This window comes from Haemaphysalis longicornis, unplaced genomic scaffold, assembly GCF_048455015.1.
Source record: "Haemaphysalis longicornis isolate Haplotype H1 unplaced genomic scaffold, Haemaphysalis longicornis Haplotype H1 scaffold_7, whole genome shotgun sequence".
NCBI lineage: Eukaryota > Metazoa > Arthropoda > Arachnida > Ixodida > Ixodidae > Haemaphysalis > Haemaphysalis longicornis.
Window position 1 is genome coordinate 18,731,717 of NW_027526422.1, and position 21,672 is coordinate 18,753,388.

The 21,672-nt window shown below is 53.9% G+C and overlaps 1 protein-coding gene across 2 annotated transcripts in view; it reads left to right on the top strand.

Annotated features, from left to right (window-relative positions):
• Nucleotides 1-21,672, top strand: part of Spen (spen family transcriptional repressor split ends) — a 158,207-nt gene that overhangs the window by 122,752 nt on the left and 13,783 nt on the right. Inside the window, exons 3-11 of one of the 2 annotated variants that reach the window (XM_077676171.1) lie at nucleotides 1,315-1,518; nucleotides 3,879-4,295; nucleotides 4,686-4,945; nucleotides 5,414-5,525; nucleotides 5,938-6,529; nucleotides 7,957-8,099; nucleotides 10,097-10,294; nucleotides 10,648-18,896; nucleotides 20,216-21,651. In XM_077676171.1, the coding sequence (XP_077532297.1) occupies nucleotides 1,315-1,518; nucleotides 3,879-4,295; nucleotides 4,686-4,945; nucleotides 5,414-5,525; nucleotides 5,938-6,529; nucleotides 7,957-8,099; nucleotides 10,097-10,294; nucleotides 10,648-18,896; nucleotides 20,216-21,651 (11,611 nt within the window). The remainder of the gene's footprint in view (nucleotides 1-1,314; nucleotides 1,519-3,878; nucleotides 4,296-4,685; nucleotides 4,946-5,413; nucleotides 5,526-5,937; nucleotides 6,530-7,956; nucleotides 8,100-10,096; nucleotides 10,295-10,647; nucleotides 18,897-20,215; nucleotides 21,652-21,672) is intronic. The other variant, XM_077676172.1, reaches the window with a different exon arrangement.

A 21,672-nucleotide genomic window follows, 5' to 3' on the forward strand; every position in this document is an offset into this window, starting at 1 on the left:
TGTTTTCACTTCATTCATACTTGTTTTGGGGTATGTCATGTGAAGCTGAAAAGAGGCATTTTGTGTGTTTTTAAGAGTAGTAGTTTTTAGTGTCGTATTGCAAAACATCACTAAGCACCACTAGCAGGAGTGATTTCTATGCTAAACTTGGCTTTTTTGGCTTTATGTGTGCTTTTTTAAGTGTCCTATCTCAGCTTGCATTGCATTTACGTAAATTTCCAAGCTGTCACGCAGACATCCATGACTGAAAATTTAACCCAAGGCTACTGCTGTAAATGCCAGCCCAAATCAGTGCTTCCCAGCCATGTGTTGCCAATCCCACATGGATTGTGTGCAGATGATAATGCATGACACATATGGCTAAATTAACTTTACAGTGCATATAAAACTTGCGCTTGTTTTGTGTGCATTTGGCCTTTCTGCCCAGCTTCATTGTTTTTGGTGTTCTTGGAAAAAGAAAGCAGTGGCACATGTTGTGCAGTTTGCACTGTTCCTTCGCACTGTTATCCTCTCCCCCTCCCACTGGAGTGGAAGTTCCGCTAAATCGCACCTCATGAATTCGAACGTTCATGTTAATTCGAACTGACGGCCGTGGTTTAGTCACGATACATAGGCGTCTATGGGTAAACCAGCTCGTTAATTCCCATGCGCATCAGCTCCTCTATCGATAATTCAAACTGCGTGCCGCCGTGTACATGTATATCATACTGCCACTGCAAGCTTTTTTGATGTACCAATAGATGGCGCGAGTGCTCAGTGCTCAGAGCGAGTGCTCTTCCTTCACATCGTGTGCTGCTTTGTGTTGGATATATCTGCAGTCTCCATGTGTTGGCGTCTTTTGTGTGCTGCAGACGTTGTTCATCTTTGTGCCAGTGCCGGCACACTTGGGCGCCGACGCGGCCCTCAGCTTCACAACTAATGGAGGCTATGGGTGTCGCGCGCCTGTTTTTTAGTCTCTGAAGAGGTGGGAGGAAGCTTTCCGTCAAGTTTGTGCGCTGGAGAACAAAGCCATGGCCATCGCATCCAAATAGAAATAGAAAGTCATAACGGATTATTTTCATCAATAAATATTTCCAGTGATTTCAAGCAACCCAATCACAATTCTTGCTGTTTCTTCAATGAATTTCATTAGTTCGAATTCGGTTTAGTTCGAACTCGTTGAGCATTGCCGCAAAAGTCGAATCAACGCGCTTTCCCGGTATTTGAATTCAATGTGCACTGATTTGCACGTTGATTTGCAGCCGAGTGCGCGTGGGAAACGTCGCAAATGTGCTGTGCCCAGTGTTGTTGAGCCTGCCGGACGCTGTGTTGCAGGTTTGGCGATGAGCGGGCGTACTACTACGACCGTGCGGGTGATCCGTACGTGCGAAGGGCAGCAGGTTACCACGACGAGGACGGCTACCAAAGCCGAGGCCGCTCGAGAGACCGGTATGCGCGCTCGGCGGCTTCAAACGCTTCGGCCTACACGGACGGAGTGGACCGGTGTCCGGCATCCACACTTCTGCCGGGACAGTACGGGTGAGTCTGGGAACACTGTGTGGGCCCTGGTGCTTGGACCCTTCCAATCACAGAGGGTGCAGTGGCACGCACCACCAACATTTTTGGCGCTCACGCATAGGCCTCCAGTTTCTCTAACCGCTTTGTTAGTGGGGCAAGTGGCATTCTGCCAAAAAAAACTAATGCATTTCCCTATGGACCGATTGGTTGACCAGAAAGCTCTGATAAGATCTGTGGAGACACGGCGCGTGCATGAAACCGGGCTTCCATTGTGTCAAAACAGTTGCTTGAAAATTGCAAGGAAGGAACGGTTCTATATTAGACTGTACACGTATCGATCATGTTGAAGGAGTCCAATAGTGCACCTTTATCTCACAAACCATGTATCGGTACACGTTTAGATCGTTCACAGGTGCGTTTACTTAGTGCGCGAAAAATCGTGGCATGGTTCGTTCTTCGTTTGCGATTTGGGTCTTGGAAGGTTTGACCATTGATCGGGCACACTTTTAGCTTTCGCAGTTCTCTCAGCTTTCTTTAGTGAGGGATGGTGATTTGTTCCGTTTCATGTGGAAGAACCAGGGTAGTACTTCTGTGTGCTCGTAGTAGAAGTGTCCGTAAGCAGTGAATGCAAGTGAAGGAAGATGTTGCCTTGTGTACGCGCTTCTTTTTATTCCACCTCTTTGTTTTAATGCCGGTGGGCAGTTTGCTTGCCAGAGCAGCTTCAATTTGTGCTCATTTCTGTCCCACATGGGATTTTCACACCTATTGAAAGAAGCGTTACTATGAGCGGGTGAATACCACATGGAAGAACTGTCAAATTTCACACCCATTGAAAGAAGCGTTACTATGAGCAGGTGAATACCATATGGAAGAACTGTCAAAGTGGAGAATTTCTGTTGCCAGGGAATTTGTCCGAAATGCTCCATTCTTTAAAGTTGTGTCTGATTCACTAGTGATGGTAATCAGAGCCAATAAGAAAGGGCAGTTTCAACGTTGAGGAATAGTGTTCCCAGCATGCTCCCAGAAAATTCTTTGGAGTTAAGAAGCAATAGCCCTCAGATCTATAAGCCAGGGGCAACATTCTCGTTCAGTTTTCATTGGGTCAGTGTTGTGGGGAAAAAAAGAAAAGAAACTGTGTACAGCGCATGGGCTTTGCCTTTTCTAGTGTACACTGTTAAAGGAGCCATGAAGAGAAAACACAAGTTTGCTTCATTCAAAAGATTGTCTCGTTGGAATCATACTGACACCACTTTTAACGTAAACTTCGCTCAAATAAGCTACATAATTAGGAAAAACGGGAATGGTCATGCGACCCACCAGCTCATTTCCCGCAACAGAACCTATGATGTCACATGAGCTAAGCTCTGCGATTGGCGGAGGCTGGCAGAAGCAGACGAAAATTAGGTAGAGCTTACAAACTAGACGAACGAGCGATTTGCGCTTAAATTTAGGGCACATTCTTTACAAAGCAATAAGAATGATGGGACAAACAGCAGAAGTTACGAAAGCACATGTAAACATAGAAGTACTGATGCGTTCTGCTGTTCGTACTGCGCACAGCATGCTTGGTTTAGCTGCACAGCACTACGGGGCTTGGGGTTGTCTCAGACGACACTGGCCGATTGACGCAAGCAACGGTGTCTTACGTGACCCCATTTGTCGAGCGAGCACTGTTTCAGGGAACGAATATTTTCTCCCATAACAAAAACAAGCCAGGTTTAAATGCGGGCAAAAACAAACCAAACGCTTGCCACGGTATGGTGGCGCCATCTAGGCTACGGAACGTAAAGAAACGCGAGAACAAACCAACACCGCTGTGCAGGGTGGAGACAACCTTTGAACGGTCCCGTGCCGCCGCAATTGGGCCAACTGGCTCAACGCGTTATTCTTTTCGTTTCCCACGAGACCTAGTAACGCGAAACAGACAATATGATTCAAACTTCTTCAGTAAACCGCGTTGCGGCGATAATTTTAGCGCGGTTTTGACACAATGACTTGCTTCGGCGGCGAGCAAGCAACCGAAAATGGCGGCGCCAGCGTATACGTGTCTCTACCCTGTACGGCGGATGCGTGAATGAAGGTACTCTAGGCTGCAGAGCGGTCGGTTCCTGTGATGTCATTTGGGACCACGAAAACGCACGATTGAGCGGGAAAATCAAAATTTTAACCTAAATTGTTTTAATTTCTCAGTGAATAAAGCACCGTTTGTATCCGGACAAGCGCTGGGGGCACTATAAAACACGAAATCTTTCGAATAAAACCAACTTGCATTTTCTCTTCATGGCTCCTTTAACAGCCTCACTTATGGCTAAATTGTGAATGTCAGGAGGACCCGAGGTGCAGCTCCTCGACTCACATTTTACTGCCTTCTCCCACACCAGGGCTGGCAGCCACTTCCGGAGCCACGGAGTACCATCCCGGCAGCCCGCACCGCTGCCGCAGCCAACCCACTTTGACCCGCCGAGTGGCTACGGCTTGAGCCCCGCAAGCGAGCCGTACCCCGACGACAAGGACAGTGGCTCACCATCTGCAGTGCGGGGAGGGCTTCCCGTCCGGCGGGGCTCAGCAGTGAGCTCGACGGTGACCTCGCCCCCACAGCAGCAGCAGCCACCGCTGCAGCCCCAGTCACAGCCGCCGCAGCAGCGGTGCCACAACAAGCATGGGTCGCGGTCCCAATCACGGTCGCGCTCCAGCTCGCGGAGCTCGAGTGGCAGCCGCCTGGGCTCGTCGTCGTCCAAGATCCGCTCCAGCTCCAGCGACAGCAGCGGGCGCTCCCTCTCACCCAACAAGTCACCCACGTGAGTCAGGCGCTCCCCTCCCGCTGGTGGGCTCGTCATTTGTGGTTCCTCTTCATCGGCCACAGTTGGCAGGCCCATTGTGGCGATGTTTCGTTTGAATTATACTGGCTCATCCTGGACAGTTTTCACGTGCATGTTCGTACTTCAGGTCACTGGCACGACTTCATATCGCACACACTGATTGTTTACAAGGCCATAGTCCCACTTCCATTGACAATATACCTAGTTAGGGGTTTCTGACGAATATTTAAGTTCAGCAGTAACGGTGCCACTGAAAGCTTGAGAGAAACGGTTGCGCTGCCTGGGGTCTTTGTTTGCTCATAATTGCATTGTCTTGACGTTGCGAGGCCTGATTTTTTGCTTGAGGTGCTTCGTTTTTGTCTCGCCCAGGCACCCCTCAAGTGTCGGCAGCAAGGCGTCACGCGGGGAACGGCCAGCCAGTGCTGTGACGGCGCCGTCGTCAGGGTCGTTCTTGCAGTCGGCTATCTCGACACCAAACAACAGCTGCAGCATCATCACCAACAACAACAGCAGTAGCAGTGGAAACTGCCTGCCAACCACAAATTCCTTGGACGGGAGCAGCTTGGCTGACCGGGAGGACAAGCGGCCACTCGGCATCTGTGTCCGGAACTTGCCAGTCAGATCCACTGGTCAGTGTGTCTGGGGTACATGGCAGTGCGCTGATTGCTGATTGAGCAAGAAAAGTGCTTTATCGTTTTGTTTGTTTCCTGGTAGCTAGTAAATAGCTTAGCGGTCACTCACTGTTTCAAAAGTTTTGCTTTTTTTGTGTGTGTGTGGGCTTGTGAAAACTGCTTTCAGTTCACATCTTCTGCATTTACTAAATCATAGGATCCTGTACAAAGTTTCGTTGAACCCGTGACTGCATGTTGTTCATCTATGCTATTTTAGAGCATATTTGTGATCGTAGAGCCTACCAGGAGCAGCTAGGTGCAAACATGGGCTTTTGACAGGCCGTTTACCAGAGGTGGAGGGTTGGGGCTTGTGGTGTAATTCTAGTGACCATTCAGCTGTATCGGTTGCACAAATAGCCAGAACTTTTTTCAGCATGTGCTGTTCTCTGTTCAACGAATTCACAGTGTTTCCTTTTCTCATTACAGACACCAGCTTGAAAGATGGCCTGTTTCACGAGTACAAGAAGCATGGGAAGGTCACAGTCGTCAAGGTCATTGGCCAAGGCACTGAGCGATACGCGGTGGTCTGCTTTAAGAAGTGAGTGACCTTGCACATGGTAAAACAACTTTGACGGGCCTAATATGGTGTGATAGCATGGGCGAGCTGCACTAAGCTGGAAGGGTGCTTGGGTAATGGGGACTTCTTTTGACAGCTGGGGAAGATGAGTGTGCCTGTGCAAATGCTTTGTGTAACATTCGACCTGTGCATGGCGTTCGTTACACCTTCTCTCCTCTGGAGCCAGTTATTTGGTTGGGACAGCTTTCAAAGCACTTTCCGTCAATGAAAACTGAACTTGCAGGGGTCCTTTTGTGCAGCAAGGCAGTTAATGTAAACTTTGGCTCCGCAAAGGTGTTTTTTGGTTTTGGCGCATACTCGTGAAATGTGCGTGCGTGCGGGGGAACCGGGCTGAGCCGACCCCTTTTGCTCCTCCTCCCCCTCCTTTTGCCAGGCCCGAGGACGTGGAGAAGGCACTGGAGGTGTCCAAGGACAAGCTCTTCTTTGGCTGCAAGATCGAGGTGACGTCGCACGAGGGCCTGGACGGGGAGGACAACGAGTTCCGGCCGCTGGAGGCGGAGCTGGACGAGTACCACCCGAAGGCGACGCGGACGCTGTTCATCGGCAACCTGGAGAAGGACATCACCACGTCGGAGCTGCGCAAGCACTTTGACCAGTTTGGCGACATCATCGAGATCGACATCAAGAAGCAGGGCTCGGCGTCGTCGTACGCCTTCATCCAGTACGCGGACATAGCGAGCGTGGTGAAGGCCATGCGCAAGCTGGACGGCGAGAACCTGGGCGCCAACCGCATCAAGCTGGGCTTCGGCAAGAGCATGCCCACCATGTGCGTCTGGCTGGACGGCCTCACCGACCTGGTCTCCGACAAGTTCCTCAGCCGCACCTTCGGCCGTTACGGGCCCGTCTCCTTCGCCGCCATCGACCGCGAGCGCGGACACGCCCTCGTCTACTTCGACAGCCTCGAGTGCGCCCAGCACGCCGTCGCCGAAATGCGCGGCCGCGTCCTGGGCGGCAAGAAGCTGCAGGTACCTGCTCCTCTTCCTTCCTTCCCTGCTTGCCCAGCGATGGGGAAGAGAAATCCGCCTCACATTGGATGCAGTTGGCACTGAATTTCTTTGCCATTAGTGGTCCTCCCAGTGATAACAAGTTTTCTTGGGGAGTCCTGTACGCAACAACTGTCGTTTTTGGGATCATCGTTAAGTTTGCCGAGTTTTAAAGTAGTAGTAGCAGATGTTTATTTGAGACGCTGAAGTCAGCTGGTTCCCTGGTCCAGAAATCCATAATGTGAGCAGGAAGCCTTTGCTCTGGAGGCCAGGATTTGCTGGATGTCCAGATGGCTGCTGGTCATAAAATCCTCCCACAGCTCAAGGCTGGGAAGAGGGGATCTGAGAGGAGAAAGTTTGGGATAGTGCTCGCACCATATTATAATATGAGGTAGAGTACCAGGTTGTGAACAGAAGTTCGGCAGAGTATCGAGTTGGAAACATACAATGCAGGTGGGTTGGATGAGGAAAGGTATTGGATTGTATCCTGCGGAGTAGCGGTTCTTCTTCCTTGGAGGGTGCAGAATAAGAAAGAGGAAAGTGCTGTCTGGCGGACTGGTAATACTGCGTTATGTCTTAATAGGTGACGAGAGGGATGGATGATATGGTCCTCAGGATGCCTGGAGGGGGAGAGCGCAGGCTTGCTGATGAGCAAAGTTGTTGCCCGTCGGTAAGGAGTGTAGCAAAAGTAACTTCAAGGTAGAGAGGGCCACCCTCCCGGCTAAGAAGCTTCTGCAGGCAGCTTAGGAATCCTGATTATAACTGGGATGATATCTTGACTGGTGCACAAGGGATGAGGGCAGTCTTTATTGTGGCTGTGGCTACTTTTTACCATTGGGGCAGGTTATGGCGTCAGTATAGGCGACATGTGTTTGCTTTCCATGCATATTTTCATGTGATGTAGGGTCATGCAGGGCAGAAGACGACGGTATCACTGGTAGCTCCTGCACAGGGTGGTACTGAGAACATGATGCTTGTGTCTGTAGCAATGTGTCTGTTCTAGGCAGAGCAGATGTCTGTGCCACTGCAACTTCCTGCACCATGAAGTCCCTGGCTCTCTTGTTGCCTGCACATAAGTTGGTAGGGATCATTAGCAGACCGCACTGTACGTCATAAAGAAGTGAATTTGCCAAGCCATGTACTGAGCTATGTTGAGAAAGTCATGTTCGTGGGTTTGAAGGAGAAAAAGAAAATGAAATTGGAGAAGAAAATTGGGATAGGCCGTGAGACCGAGATGGTGTTTATTTGATAATGAGAGGGGGAAAAAGCTGGGAATGGTAATGTGTATCTGGGTGGGTAATTTGCTGTAGTTTTCTAAGGTTGAAGCATTGGTGGAAAGCCAGCGTGCTGCTTCCTGTTGGCTGTGCACACTTCACTGACCCGGTTTCCTTTCCCTCCGTGTTGTGCAGGTTGATTTTGCTAGTCGGGAGTGCCAGACAGCGTTCTTTGACAAGATCGAGATGTCTGGCCAAGTGCTGCAAGGGGAGCGGCCCTGGGAGCGCAGGGACCGCCGGCAGGAGTTTGATGTGATACGGGACGAGAGGTTCCCAAGGTGCGTCCCACTGCGGCCCCGGTGGCGTCTTCCTTGCCCAGTGCACGACCACTTAGGTTGTGCAGCTACTGGGTAGCTTCGCTTGTTTATCGGGGCTCCTGTCTGAGAACGTGATTGCGACATTGTGGATCTACTGTATTTTCGCGATTCTAACATGCACAGTTCTCTCTTTTTCGTTTTTTTAATGAAAATGGGCGTTACAAAATACCTGCACGTTACAATCAGACTCAAAACTCGAAAACCTCAAAACAGAAACCGCCAACTCTAAACTGAAGCAGAGTGGCTCAATGAAGGATGCAGGCTTTGTTTAAACGCAAAGTACAGTTGAACCCCTTTATAAAAGACACGTACCGGGGAGCAGTTTCTGTCTCTTATACGAGATGTCTCTTATAAGCAGGGAACCATGTTCTCACTTACAAATCAGATTATAGTTCAATGTGGGAACCATATAACTGAAACAAGCTCAAAAGAACACTACAGCATGTTGCAAAAGATTCATTCTAATTTATGATTGGCCCCCAGAATTTATGAAACAGTTCTGAATCCTTGTTTGCTTCATGACTGTATTTTCACTGTTTTTTACAACCGATTCTGCAAGCTTTTTTCCTTTCACTGTTTGTGGAAGATGAATCGTAGATGTTGAGTTCACAAGCCTAATGAATAGCCAGAGCGCACAGATTCTTCCGCTGTGTGCTCAGGCTGTTCATTACGCTTGCAGGACTCAACATCTGCGATGCTTCTTCATTGGAAGCTACGCGAGTGGGAGAGCCCGCATGTGCGGTCGCGCTCCAATGGATGGCAGTGAGCTTCAACCACTTCTGTAAGTTGCATTTCCATTGGCAGGGCTTCTCATCGTCATTTAATAGCTGACTGAACCATTTTGTGTTTGCTGAAGTTATAATAAATAGCGACTGCAGGCGTCTGTCGTCCACCTGTGTTTCCACAATGGAAGCAACTGCAATTAGTGACTGGTGGCACTGCATCTGAAGTTAAAATGTCTGTTACAAGCGAGATTATTGATTAAAGTTCAAGGATGATTTGTTCCTTATAACCAACTGTCTTCTACATCCGATGTCTGTTATAAAAGAGGTCAATTTAATTGGAAAGATAGGGCAGCCAACCATGTGGGTGAATAGTCTCTCTTATACCCATTTGTCTCTTTTATCCATGCCTCTTATAATGAGGTTCAACTGAATCATCTTGGCGGAAACGGAAAGGAAGCAGGCAGCGTCCAGTGCACAAGGCACGTCGTGCACAAGGTGTCCCGTAGTCTGGTGTTCACGATTGGCAAAAACAAAGTGACTACATTTTTAGTAGCAAAGCTGCTTGGGAGGGCTTTAGCTGCCCACAGGGTGTGCAGATTTATTTTGAATGAAACGTTTTGTGCAAATATTTACCGTGTGTTGAAATTCGACTGTGCGTTACAATCGGGGTCGCATTAGAATCGTGCAAATATTGTACTCAGGTGTGCCCATTGCGTGCAAAGCAACATGTTAACATCGTCCAGTGAGGCCATGTGTCGCTCGTATGAACAATTCGACCCAACCTTTGGCCCTGCTGGCCAGCGGACTTTCAGTAAAGCTTGCCATCGTAAATTCCCTGTCCTGTCTACGTCCACCTCTAAGCAGCCTACTGTGACATATGCTTTACTATGCCTAGGTGCACTTTCATTGGCAGCATGTCTGCAGCTGCCAGTGATAATCGTTTAAAGCCATAGCGGGTGCTCGCCCCCTTCTTTCCTAGGGGGTACTTGGGTGGTCGCCGTGCTGCTCTGTTTGGTTCCCTAGTCTCCAAAGCTCCGCCATTCACCTGACGCCTCAACCGTTTATCATTCGTCTTTGTGCAAGTTGAGGCCCCTGCCCTGCGATAGTAACAGCGGGAGCACGGCATGGGAATTGGGAGTGGAGGAAGTCCACGTGGCCTGCTTCTTCTGTGTCCTTGTGTTCTGGGGGCTCCCCCGTGGAAGTAAGCCTGAGCCCCGCTCTCCCCTTGTGCAGGGATGGCCGGGGGGTGGCGTTTGATGGCCGTGGCTACGGCCGCTACGAGGCGCAGCAGCGCTCGGCAGGGCGGGGCCCCTTCCGAGGCCTGCAAAGGGGGGGCGGCGCCTACAACAGCCGCGGACGAGGGGGCCAGCCGTTCCAGGGGCGCTACGACGGCGGCGTCTACCACGACGAGTTTGGCGAGCGCAGGCACCGGTGAGGCACCACACACGGGTGGGGCCAGGGAAGCAGTAAAACTGTGGGGCTAAACAAGCGCCAGGAATTATCCTTTCGTCACTCTCGTTCACTTTGGTGATATCGGCATGACTACGCATAGACCAACCTGAATTTCTTTCTTTTTACAAAGGGAAGATAGTTTCTTGTGCGGTTGCATAGGGGTGCAAGTTTGAGCTTTATGACAACCGCCTTCTCGGGGCGTGTTCGTTTTTTGCGTAGGCTAACCTCATTTACAAAGTGTGTTTCCTTGTATTGTCACAGAGCATAATGTGCTGCTAAAGTGAGTGTTCCGGTAAGTAGAGGTAACTGGCAGGTGCTCTTTTCTCATACAGATTCCCTGAAAAGGAAGATGGCTTGGAGGAGATCACACCATACGATGAACGTGCAGAGCGGCTCAAGCACATCGATGGAGTCCTGAGTAACGCAGACTGGGCTCCCCGCAAGACCAGCAGCAGCATCAAAAAGCACCGCAACTCCACAAGTGACCAGGAGAGCCACCACAGCCAGTCTCCGCCACAGTCGCGGCATCACAGTCGTTCCCCACCGCCATCGATCAAGGGCCCCAAGAAGGGCTCGTCCAAGGAGCGGTCCTCCCAGAGGCACCGGCTCAGCCCTGGCCGGTCGTCCTCACGGAGTCCCGTGGTTCGAGACGTGGCCCTTGACCCTGATGACCTGTTCGTCGACATCCGGGACATGCGGAGGCGTTCCTTGGACGGCGGCCTCAAGTGCGAGACGAAGGAGCTGCCCCTGGCTTCGGTGTGCAGTAAGCTGGAGGCCTTCCAGGACGCTGGCCCCGACCGCATCCGGAGCAGCAGCATGAGCCGGCTGAGGCGGGACGAGGACATCCACTCCACCAGCGACTCCCCCTCACAGCTGGAGCGCAAGCGGCGCCTGCTGGGCCTCAAGGATGGCGGCTCTCGTCCCGAGGACAGCCGCAGCGACACGGACTGTGCAGAAGGGGACGAAGACGTGGCTGCACGGGCCGACGGCAAGTACCTTGCCAAGCAGGTGCAGGACATCCTAAGCTCCAGCGATGGCGAGTGCTCTCCCAGCGCCGACGGTTCCACCCGCAAGAAGGGCCTGCCCACTGATGCGTGTGCGGTGGCCGGCCGTTCGCGGCAGGCGAAAGACATTCCCAGTGTTGTGTCCAAAAGGCTGCCCACAAACTGTCGAACTGCCGGCAGCTTCGAGGCCAAATTCACTGTGGAGGTGCCCGGTGTCAAAGTGGGTGAGCTTCTGCAGTGCATGAGAAAGCAGATTGACCTTGACCCGCGGAGGCAGCTCGACCACAACAAGGTGTCCTCCACCGTCAGCAGTTACCTCCGTGCCAAGAAAGCGCACTCGGACAAACTCGACCTGTGTGCGGGGGGTGACCGGTCAAAACTGTGCGACCCCAGCCTGGTCTCTTCCACCGACAGCGAGGTGGGCTCGCAGGACGCGTCCCTGCTGGTGCACCTGGCCAGCAGGCACGGGGAGGAGGGCATCGACGAGGTCTCCTCGTCGAGCGACAACCCGACTCGGACACGGCCCTTCCGGGAGCCCAGCCCGCTGTCTCTGCCCCTGCCCAAGTTTGCAGCAGCCCTGCGCTCGCCCAAGACGTCACCCTGCGTGGCCGCCTCCCCAATGGCCAACTCGCAGAGCCCTCGTGGCAACTGCTCGCCCCTGAGTGCCTTGAACACCAAGAATGGACCCATGTTTCCGGAAGCCCTGGCACGTCCCGAAAAGCCGCCAGAGGAGAAGCCGGTCGAGGTCATCCCAGACATCGTGCCCGAGGCGCTCTCCCCGAGTCCGTCTCCCAAGGGGCTCAAGGGACCCTCGGAGCCCAAGCTGCCAGAGAGCTCCTCGGACTCGGAAGGTTCCCTCCCTTCCCCAAATGTGACGTCCTTTGATGAGCAGATCCGGGCGCTTGACGAGAAATACAACGCTATTACGGGACCCACCCGGACTTTCACGGGCCCCTCGACAGCGAGCAGTGTGGCTGTGGAGACACCAGTGCCGGTTACCATCGACTACAACAAGTATAACATCAAGAAGAGGCCAAGGTTTCCTGCCCTTTCTCAGGAGTTCCGTGCTGAGCCGTCGGAAATCATGAAGACCTTGCTGGCCAAGACTACCATACTGGACCAGGACTCCAAGCGGCTGGAGCACATCAACGAGAAGTACGAGCCCAAGGACGTCAAGCTCGAACTGTCCTCGAGTAGTACCAAGCCGCTGTTTCGCACCAAGGCAGCTGCCAAGGAGTTTTCCACTCCGCTGTCGCTTCCCTCCCTGGGCTTCTCCTCGTGCACCCCTGCCGCGGCAAGCGCTCTGCCCCAGGGCGCCTCTAGTCCATGCTTCACGCACGCCGCTAGCAGCACTGCTCTGGGGGCGGCCTCAAGCGGCCAAACAGTTCCTACTTGCCCGTCCCAGGGCACCGCAGGCCAGGCACTGGCGGCTCCGGCAGCGGCGGCAACGCCAGAGTCCCATGCAAAACACACCCCCCCGTCAGCAGTGTCGTATGGGGAGGCCTCTCCCAGGACCGTTCCACCGTCTATACTGCGGCGCGACTCCTCGCCCCCCTGCACGGTGAAACAGGAGCCATTCCAGAGCCCACCCCGGAACCTGACTCCACTCTCGCCCCCCGCTGCGGTCAAGAAAGAAGTGGTGTCCCCACGGGCCTCTGCTCTGCTCCGGCGAGACTCCTCCCCTCCGGTTGGGGTCAAGCAGGAACCCTTCCAGAGCCCGCCACAGACTCCCGCCCCACTGCTGCCCCTGGCTGCCGGGAAAAAGGAGCCTGGCATTGAGAGCCTCTCCTCGAGGAAGGACAGCAGGAGTCGAGATACGTGTGCGGTCAAGGTGGAGTCCGCAGCAGCAAAAGAAGTCGTCATAAAGAAAGAGCCACACAAGGACACAGTGAAGAAAGAATTCAGGAAGGAGCATCAGTCGTCCAAGAACACCCCAAGGGAGCATCACCCCACTTTAGTAGATGCCCCTTGCAACTCGGTATTGCACAAAGAGAGGAGAGACTCTCATTCCCACGATTCGACAGACTTACCTGCCCCCCTCCCATTGGCAGCCGTCAAGCGGAGGGTGTCATCTGTTGACAGCAATGAATCAGATTCGGCAAAATCATCTCGATCGAGCGATGCATATCTTGAGGTTCAACCAGATGGCAGCTGGCAGAGAAGTGAAAGTGAAAGGCGATCTGTAGAACCAGACGCCAAGCGGCCAAGGTTGTCTTCTCATTCATCTCGTGAAAGGGATAGCTTCGACAAAAGCCACTCTTCAAGCAAGCTGAGCTCATCGTCTCATTCAAAGAAACCAGAGAAAAGATTAGAAAAGTCATCATCTTCCTCCTCGTCATCTTTTAAATCAGAAAGAACAGAAAAATCCCACTCATCTTCCTCATTAAAAACTGAACCTGGTGACAAGCAGGATGCGAAACAGTCATCTGAGTCCAAGCGCGAAAGCTCTAAGAATAAAGAAGACAAAAAGTCATCCAAGTCTAGAGACGGTAGAGAAAAGTCGCGAGATCGGCCCAAAGAAAAAGACTCGAGCAAAGACAAAGGCCAGGATGTGAGGCATGGGTGCTCCAGTTCTCATGCACCCAGTAGTAGCAGCAGCAGTAGCTCCAGGCCACGGAAAGAGCACGGGTCCGAAAGGTCCGACAAGGACAAGTCGAGATCTGAAAAGCAGCGCACATCGTCAATGAGCGAACAGTCGAGGGATTCCAAATCCAAGTCTAAGAGCAAAAGCGAAAGCAACTCTGCACCAGCCCCTCAGGCGTCCGATTTCTGCTTCCTGGATGATGAGCCCGTCTATTTTTCCATGTACGACAAGGTGAAGGCTCGTTCGAGCCAGAACCAGACGTTGAAAGACCAAGCAAACATGGAGACGATGCGGCAAAAGTTCAGCCGGCTCAAGCAGAGTCGGGCCAAGAAGGGGAAATCTGCGGACATGGACTCGGATCGGGATTCGGATCTTTCTAGTCACCACTCCTCGGACTCCGAGACAAAGTCTAGGATCTCATCTCACAAGGCCAAGCAGCTCACCAAGAAGCGCAAGCTGATCATCGAGAGCTCATCCGACGACAACGGGCAGTCGTTTGCGATGCGGCTCTTGCACAACAAGGACGACGACAGCAGCGATTTCTGTTCGGATTCTGAGGTTGAATCATTCAAGGAGGCCTTCAACAAGTGCAAGGAGCGGAAGGTCGACATTTCGGATGTGGAAACGTCAGACTCTGACGAAATTTCTCGGGCAATAGCAGCATCTCGGAAGCAGAAGCGAAAGCAGCGGCACTCTTCCGAGAAGTCCACAAAGTCCCGGCATGAAAAATCTGACATTGAAAGCTCTGACGCAGATATTGGCCGATCATCAAAAAGAAAAGAGCTCAAAAAGAAATCTGCGCGCAAGGCTAGCATTCTCAAATCTGATGCTGACGGCTCGGACGAAGAGTGCCAGGTGAAGATGGAGGAACCGGACAGGTCCAGCAAACCGAAACCCACGCGGCAGGAGGAGGTGAAGCCAGAGACGCCACGTGCTTCCAAGGAGACAGCCAGTAGCCACAGTAGCAGTGGCAGCAAGAGCAAGCGGCCTAGCAAGGACACCGATGAGTCCAAACACGAGGAGGACGCGGAGTCTCGACAGAGGCACTCCAGTAAAAAGCGGAAAAAGTCTAAAAAGTCATCCAAATTAAAAGAGAAAAAGTCCACAGAAAAGGGAAACTCAGCCGCACTGACACCATCATCACACAAGCGCTCCGACGCACACTGGGATGTTGGAGAGCTTTTGGACGAGTCCTCGGTGTCGTCTAAGTACATTGGTTCTCCCAAACAGACGCTGAATTCACCACCCGTTCTGCAGCCGAGCATCTTTTCGGATGTGGAAATGAAATCCGAGCTTTCAGATTATGACTTCGAGCCATCGACCAAGTTGAAAGAAAAAACCAAGGACCAGCACCATGAGGAATCCTGGAACAGCAAACACAATGTGTCGTGTGAATTGTCACCCGTGAGCGACATCAAACAGGAGAGAGAAGACCCGGTAGAGGTGAAGCGTGAGAGTGACTCTGAACTTGACAAAATTGTGGACGCCCTGAGTGAGGCGGTGGAACCGTGCAATGCAACGAGCGAGGAGTACCCAGACACAAACAAAATGGACGAGTACAGCATGGAGAGGGTGCCCTATGACGACGTGACGTGTGACGTTCCGTGCGGCAGGCACCTCAGTGATGACGATGACAATAACAAGGAGGAGGCTCCCTCGAGGCAGGACGAGCAGAAGAGCAAAGAGCACAAAAAGAAGAAGAAGCAATCCAAGGAGAAGAAGCGGAAGCACAAAGACGAACCCGTGCGCAGCAGCTCCCCCGTGCCTGAGCCGCCAGAAGAGCCGGCCCCAGCGTTCCCGACCGCGCTGGACGAGGACAGCAAGCTGACGGAGGACATTCGCCTGGACGAGGACATAGCCGAGGAGGCCAGGCGCCTGGAGGAGGAGCTGCTGGCCCAGTCGGAGGAGACCAGCACCTTTGGAGACGGGGACAGCCTGTCCAGGAGGGAAGAAAAGCCTCTGCAGGCAGAAAGGCACTTTGAAGAGGAAGCCGCCAAGGAAACGAAGCGACTTGAGGAAGAGCTCTTTTCGTCGGGCAGGGACTCGTGGCACATGAAAGACGAGAAGGTCTACGACGAAGTTGCTCCTCAGAAGGAGACCAAGGCACTGGCAGACGCTCTGGAAGTTACCTCAGTGAAGGACAGCAGCTATTCCAGCCTGGTTGCTGCGGAGGAGCTGCCCAGCCGCCACTCGGCGTCGCCCCACTACCTCCCTCACGACGTGCCAGAGCAGTTCAAGATTGACGACAAGGAGCAGGCCACGTACGAGCTTGACAGTCCCAGAAAGATGGAGGATGACTTGGCAGTCTATGCTCTGCTCCAAGAGATGGGCAACGACGGCATCTCTGCCCCTGAACTTCCCAAGGAGCCCGACTATCTGGACCCAATGGTGCAGCACCACGAGCAGCAGCACGAGGAGTCCATGAGCTTCTTGCTGCCGGACGAGAGCTCCAGCTCTCTGCAGATCGACACCTCCATGCCCGACCTCACCCAGGACGAAAGCCGGGAATCTGGCGGGGCCGTTGAGTTTACAGATGCTTTGCAGTCTCTGCAGCAGCACCAAACGCAGCAGCAGCAGCAACCACAGCAACACGAGGAGCTTTTAGAAAAGGTTGCCGAAAGCCCTGCTCAACAGTCATCTACCGGTGCGATTGCAGAGGAAGAAGAGCCAGCGAAAGATGCGTCAGAGCCACCTCTGCTTATGGATGCTAAAGAACCTGAGCCGAGCACAGAGCCCCCGAAAGAGCTCCCGGATCTCACCAAGTGCGCTCTGCAGCAGCCTGAAGGGCAAACCACGTCTACAGAGGAGTCCGATGTCGCGGTGACCACGAAGCCCGGAAAGCAGAAGGTCAAGCGGAGACGGCGCCAGAGCCCCCGGATTGAGGATGCGAGTCGGCAGCTGTTGTCAGACACAGACGAGGAACATCACTTTGTCTGTGGCACAAGGTACGAACCACCAACGGAATCCCTTGAAACGCATCCATTCGAACTGGCGAAGGAAGAACTGAGGCTTGCTGCAGCCAGCAGCGCTGTTGCTTCTGCAGAGGAGCACACTGGTGACAAGGCTGAGCTAGTGACCAGGGCTCCCTTGGGAAGTTCGAATGATGAGCCGAGCGTACCAGAAGAGCACAATGCCAAGACCCTCCAGGTGACGAAACAGGAAGATTCATGTGATGCTGTTCCTCCACTCAGGCCTAGCATGGCACCCGAGTCTAAGGTCGAGCCTCTACCCACCGAACCTGGCGAAGGGAGCCATGAGGGCGAGGCCAGTGGTTCCAGGCCGGACACCTTGCACCAGATGGACGTTCCCATCGAAAACGACAGCAGTAAGGACCAAGAGATGTTTGATGACATGTCGCACCAGGCTCCGATTCTCGACATCATTGAGACGCTCAGCTCGCCCGTCGCAGCTGGCGACGCACAGGACGGGGAGCAGGAGGACGGTGCTCATCACGAGGGTGACTCTTCTGGGGAGCAGCACGACAGCACGCTCTCTGCAGAAGAAACCCCAGCACACTTGGTGGAGCAAGCCGCTGCAGGGACAGAGGGCACGAAGCGCAAAACAGGGAGTCGCAAGGGACGCAAGACAAAGTCCAGGAGAGCCTCTGTGCCTCGCCTCGAAGTTGCCGACGTCCCAAAGGTCCCTGCAAAGAGGGGCCGAGCCACATCTGCCGACAAAGTGCGGCGCTCTCTCAGGTCAGACAACATTGAGAGCGCTCTGTCCGAGACCGAGGACGCGCCTGCCTTCCTTTCCAACGAAGTCCAGAATGAAGGCCCGAGTTCCGAGCCGGACCCGCCAGTGGTTGCCAGCACCGAGGCACAACAGCCCGATGAAGAACGCCTCAGGCTCTCGTTTGACAGCAGCACTTCCAAGGAGAGCAGCGATTCGTCCGCAGTGCCAGCCTCGAGCCTCGCTGGCGCCGACAGCACGCTGCCCGAAGAGAAGCTGGGCGACTTCTGCATGGACCCCTACAAGGAGGAGCCGAGGAAGCGGAGGGGGCGCAAGAAGAAGAGCTCGGGAGAGCACCACTCGGGCCGCATCTCACCCGTCCTTGACAGGGCAGTCGAGCTGAGGGCCAGCGAGGAGCACGACCCCAAGGAGGCCGACAAGCAGAAGGAGCAGCGGCCTCTGTTCATCTGCACGCGGCAGGGCACGGCGGTGCACGAGCACAAGCTGCCCAAGGGCGGCGGCGGCGCTGCCAGTGCGTACGACGTGTACGAGTTCAAGGACTCGGAAGACGAAGACGAGGCCCAGTACGGTGGCTCTGATTGGCAAGTGGCGCCGGAGAAGCACCTCGAGAGGCACGCGGAGCCCGCCCCGAAGGCTGCCGACCACGAAGAGCACAAGGCACACGAGGTCAAGCCCACCGAGTGTGCAGCCTTCGAAGGCAAGCCTCACGAGGCCAGTGGTCACGATGCCAAGCCGCTGCACGAGACCAAGACTCATGAGCTGAGATCTCATGATGCCAGCAGATTGCACGACGTCAAGGGCCATGATGCCAAGGCGCACGACAGCAAGGGCAGCAGCGACACCGCTGTCAAGACTTATGACACCAAGGCCCATGACGCCAAAGCAAGCGAGGTCAAGGTGTACGAGGTGAAGGCACACGAGGTCAAAGCTCACGAGTCGCAGCACGAGAAGCGGCACGACGAGAGCAAGCAGCACAAGGCTTCCTCGCACCACGAGGAGGCCTCCAGCGGCGGCACCCGGGAGTACGTGACCGAGCTGAGCCAGCACGGCAAGATCTCCATCACCATCCGGCTGCACCAGAAGGACGGCCACGACGGCAGCTCGGCGAGCACGGCCGAAGTGGTCAAGACGTCCGAGGCCGTTGCTGGGGACGACACTCGCCAGGCGCCACCCGCCAAGCAGGAGCAGCCGCCACCACCCCCGTCCTCCGACGCACACCACATCAAGACCCGCAAGTCAGCACGGCTCATGTCGCAGGCCAACCGGACCACCATCGACGAAACCATAGAGGACGTGGTCAAGGGTGAGCCCCACTTCTTCTTGTGTGCTGCGCCTGCACATTGGTATCTTAATGTACTTGCATTTGTAAAATGAAATTTCGCTCATTTGCATTGCTGTAATTTATCAATGTAAACGGCCCCGCAGGTTTTTCTCTAACTGAAGTGTTTGCAGGTCACTACCACCGGCATTTACTTTGAAAGCTCATTGACCGAAATATCTTCCATAAGGGGGGACACCTTTTGAATGGTGCTCACCTTATAGTGAGGTTTTACGAGTCATTTAGAAATATTTTGGTTTGCAAAAGGTGTATGGAGTGTGAACTAACACGTCAAATTGTCCCTTATATATAGGTTGTATTCACTGGCATTGCATGCATGCGGTCAGCCATGTGTGTGCACTGTCACTGGTTACGTCGGGCTCCACAAGATGCCGGTGCTCGGTACTTGTCCGTGCTTGTCCTAGTTTGTACCAGACGATGCACGCCCGTGTTTCTGTTGCCCTCCCCCTCCCCCCTTTAGCGAGGTGCAGGCACTGGGGTACAAGTTGCGCCATGTCTGGGCTGAAGCAGCACAGACATACCAGCAGTAGTGTTGCCAAGCAAAGAAACTGACAGCTAAACTTTTCAGTGAATACCACACTTGATAAGGCTTTTGAGTGTCAAAGTCAGCCATTGTCCAGTGCTTGGAAGAAGTGCAGAACAAAACAAAGTGGTCTGCAGTAACATTACTGCAGTTCATATCAGTGTGAAACAAAGTGCCAGCAATTATAATAAGGGTCCTTGTAGGAAGTTGTGGGTTTATTGCAATGTTGCGAAATGACATGGCGTTGCGAGACAGCATGATGTTGCTCAGTGCCAGTGCATGCTTATGAAGTTCAAGAGGGCGGTAACCTTGGGACTTGTAAACTTGGCTCTTTCCGGGCCTTTTCTGAGGAACGTAAAGGATTTGCCCTGTCAGGCTCGCCTTACTCGGGAACTAATGTACTTAACTCCATAAAACTTCACAGTTTATCAAACATTTGTTTTGTGAACACACCATGAAAATTTCATTCAGATATTCGCAAATAGTATGTGCAAGTGAGGATTCGAATTCAGGATCCTTGCTTAAGTGTGCAGGCTGCCATCTCACTGAACCAAGGCTACGCATGACTTGTTTGTTCTGGGGCCCTGTCTGTGCTTTCAGGATAACTGCAAGTGTTGCATCCCCCCACTTTTTGCAAAAAAAAAAAAAAAAGAAAAGAAACAAATCAGCCCTTATATGTTCCGCGCTGTCTGGCCCGAACGGCAGCTTAACTTTGTTGTCTATAATTTGGAACTGGTTTGTAATCATTTCACATTTGCAGGACACTTCAAGGCACCCGAGGAAGAAAGTGACTCCCATTCAGAAGGGCCCATGACTCGTGCTGCTCGACGAACCAGGTCAAGCCGACGGAATGAGGAACCATCGTCTACTAAGGCCGACCCAGAAACCACTGCTGAAGGGCCAAAAGTCAAGAATGAACCTCCCGTGCTTGTTGTTTTGGACAACAAGATCAAGGAATCTGCCGTTGAGGGGAGCAAGGCAACAGCTCCCACCGCTCCCGTTCCACCACCAGCCGCAGAAGCACCAAGCTCAGCTTCGGAAGTGGAGCCGAGTAGCAAGCCAGAATCCAAGATGTCCCTGCGGTCCTTCAGGTTCACGCGGTCCTCAGTGAAGGCAGAAATGTCGAAGGACGTGGGAGTCAAGGAAGAGCCCATCCACGATTCAGAAACTACAAAGGAAGACTCCTCCTCTGTGCGACTGCTTCATCCCGCCGCTCCTGCAGCTGAGGCTTCGCGGGCTGTCACCACCTTGCCAGCTGTGAAGCTGGAGTCAGCCACGATTAAGGAGGAGCACAAGACCGGAGCTAGTGCGGCTCCCTGTGAGACGGAAGACAGTGACTCGCGGCTCAGTCCAACCGAGCTCATCGACCCCGTGACTGGGTTCCTCACACCTGTGAATAAGAACGGCGAGCCTGCGGCAGGTGTCGAGGGTGAAGCACCGTCCAGGATGGTGAAGTCCCAGGCTACCAAAGTGGAGGCATCGGCTGACGGCGCGCCGGTGCCCACTGCGCCAATTGTGCCCCCAGCCGATCCAGTGAGCAAGCCGCCTTGGGCCATTCCAGCCCAGGCCAGTCCTGCTGAGGAGATTAAGCCGGAGCCAGCAGAGGCCAAGCCGCAGTTGGAGCAGCTCCAGCGGCCGCCAGTGCTGGCCCACGTGGGTGCTGCCAAGGGTGTCCTGCAGGGTCCGGTGGTGCATAGCCGCCAGGCCGTAGCGGCGCCCTCCCTGCCACCGGACGTGCACAAGGTGTCCCCCGCACATATGCGGCCCGAGGTGGCCAAGCCATCTGAGCTGCCCGCGGCCAATCCCGTGGTGGCGGGCATCAAGATCCCCCCCGAACACCACGCTCCCGGCAGCCTGCCAGTGAACTCCTCCCCTGCAGTGTCGACGGGGGTCCTGCCCGCGCACTACGCTGCCGCCGCCAAGGGGATGGCCATGGCGTCGGTGGGGCAGCCCCCCGTGTCTCTGGGGCAGCCGCCCTTGGGCGTCTGGGTCAGCGGCCGCCCTCCCGTGGGGCCCCAGTACCCACCGTCGTACGCCAACCTGGCTGGGCAGCCGCACTTGGCGCGGGGCATGCACCCGTCGGTGGTGCGAGCACCATCACTGCCCCAGCAGGAGTCCACCAAGGGGCCCGGCGTGCACCCGGTGGTGGGAGGGCCCAGCACAGCACAAGTTCTCTGCGGCCAGAACAAGATGGAGGTGAGCAGTGCCTGCCGCACT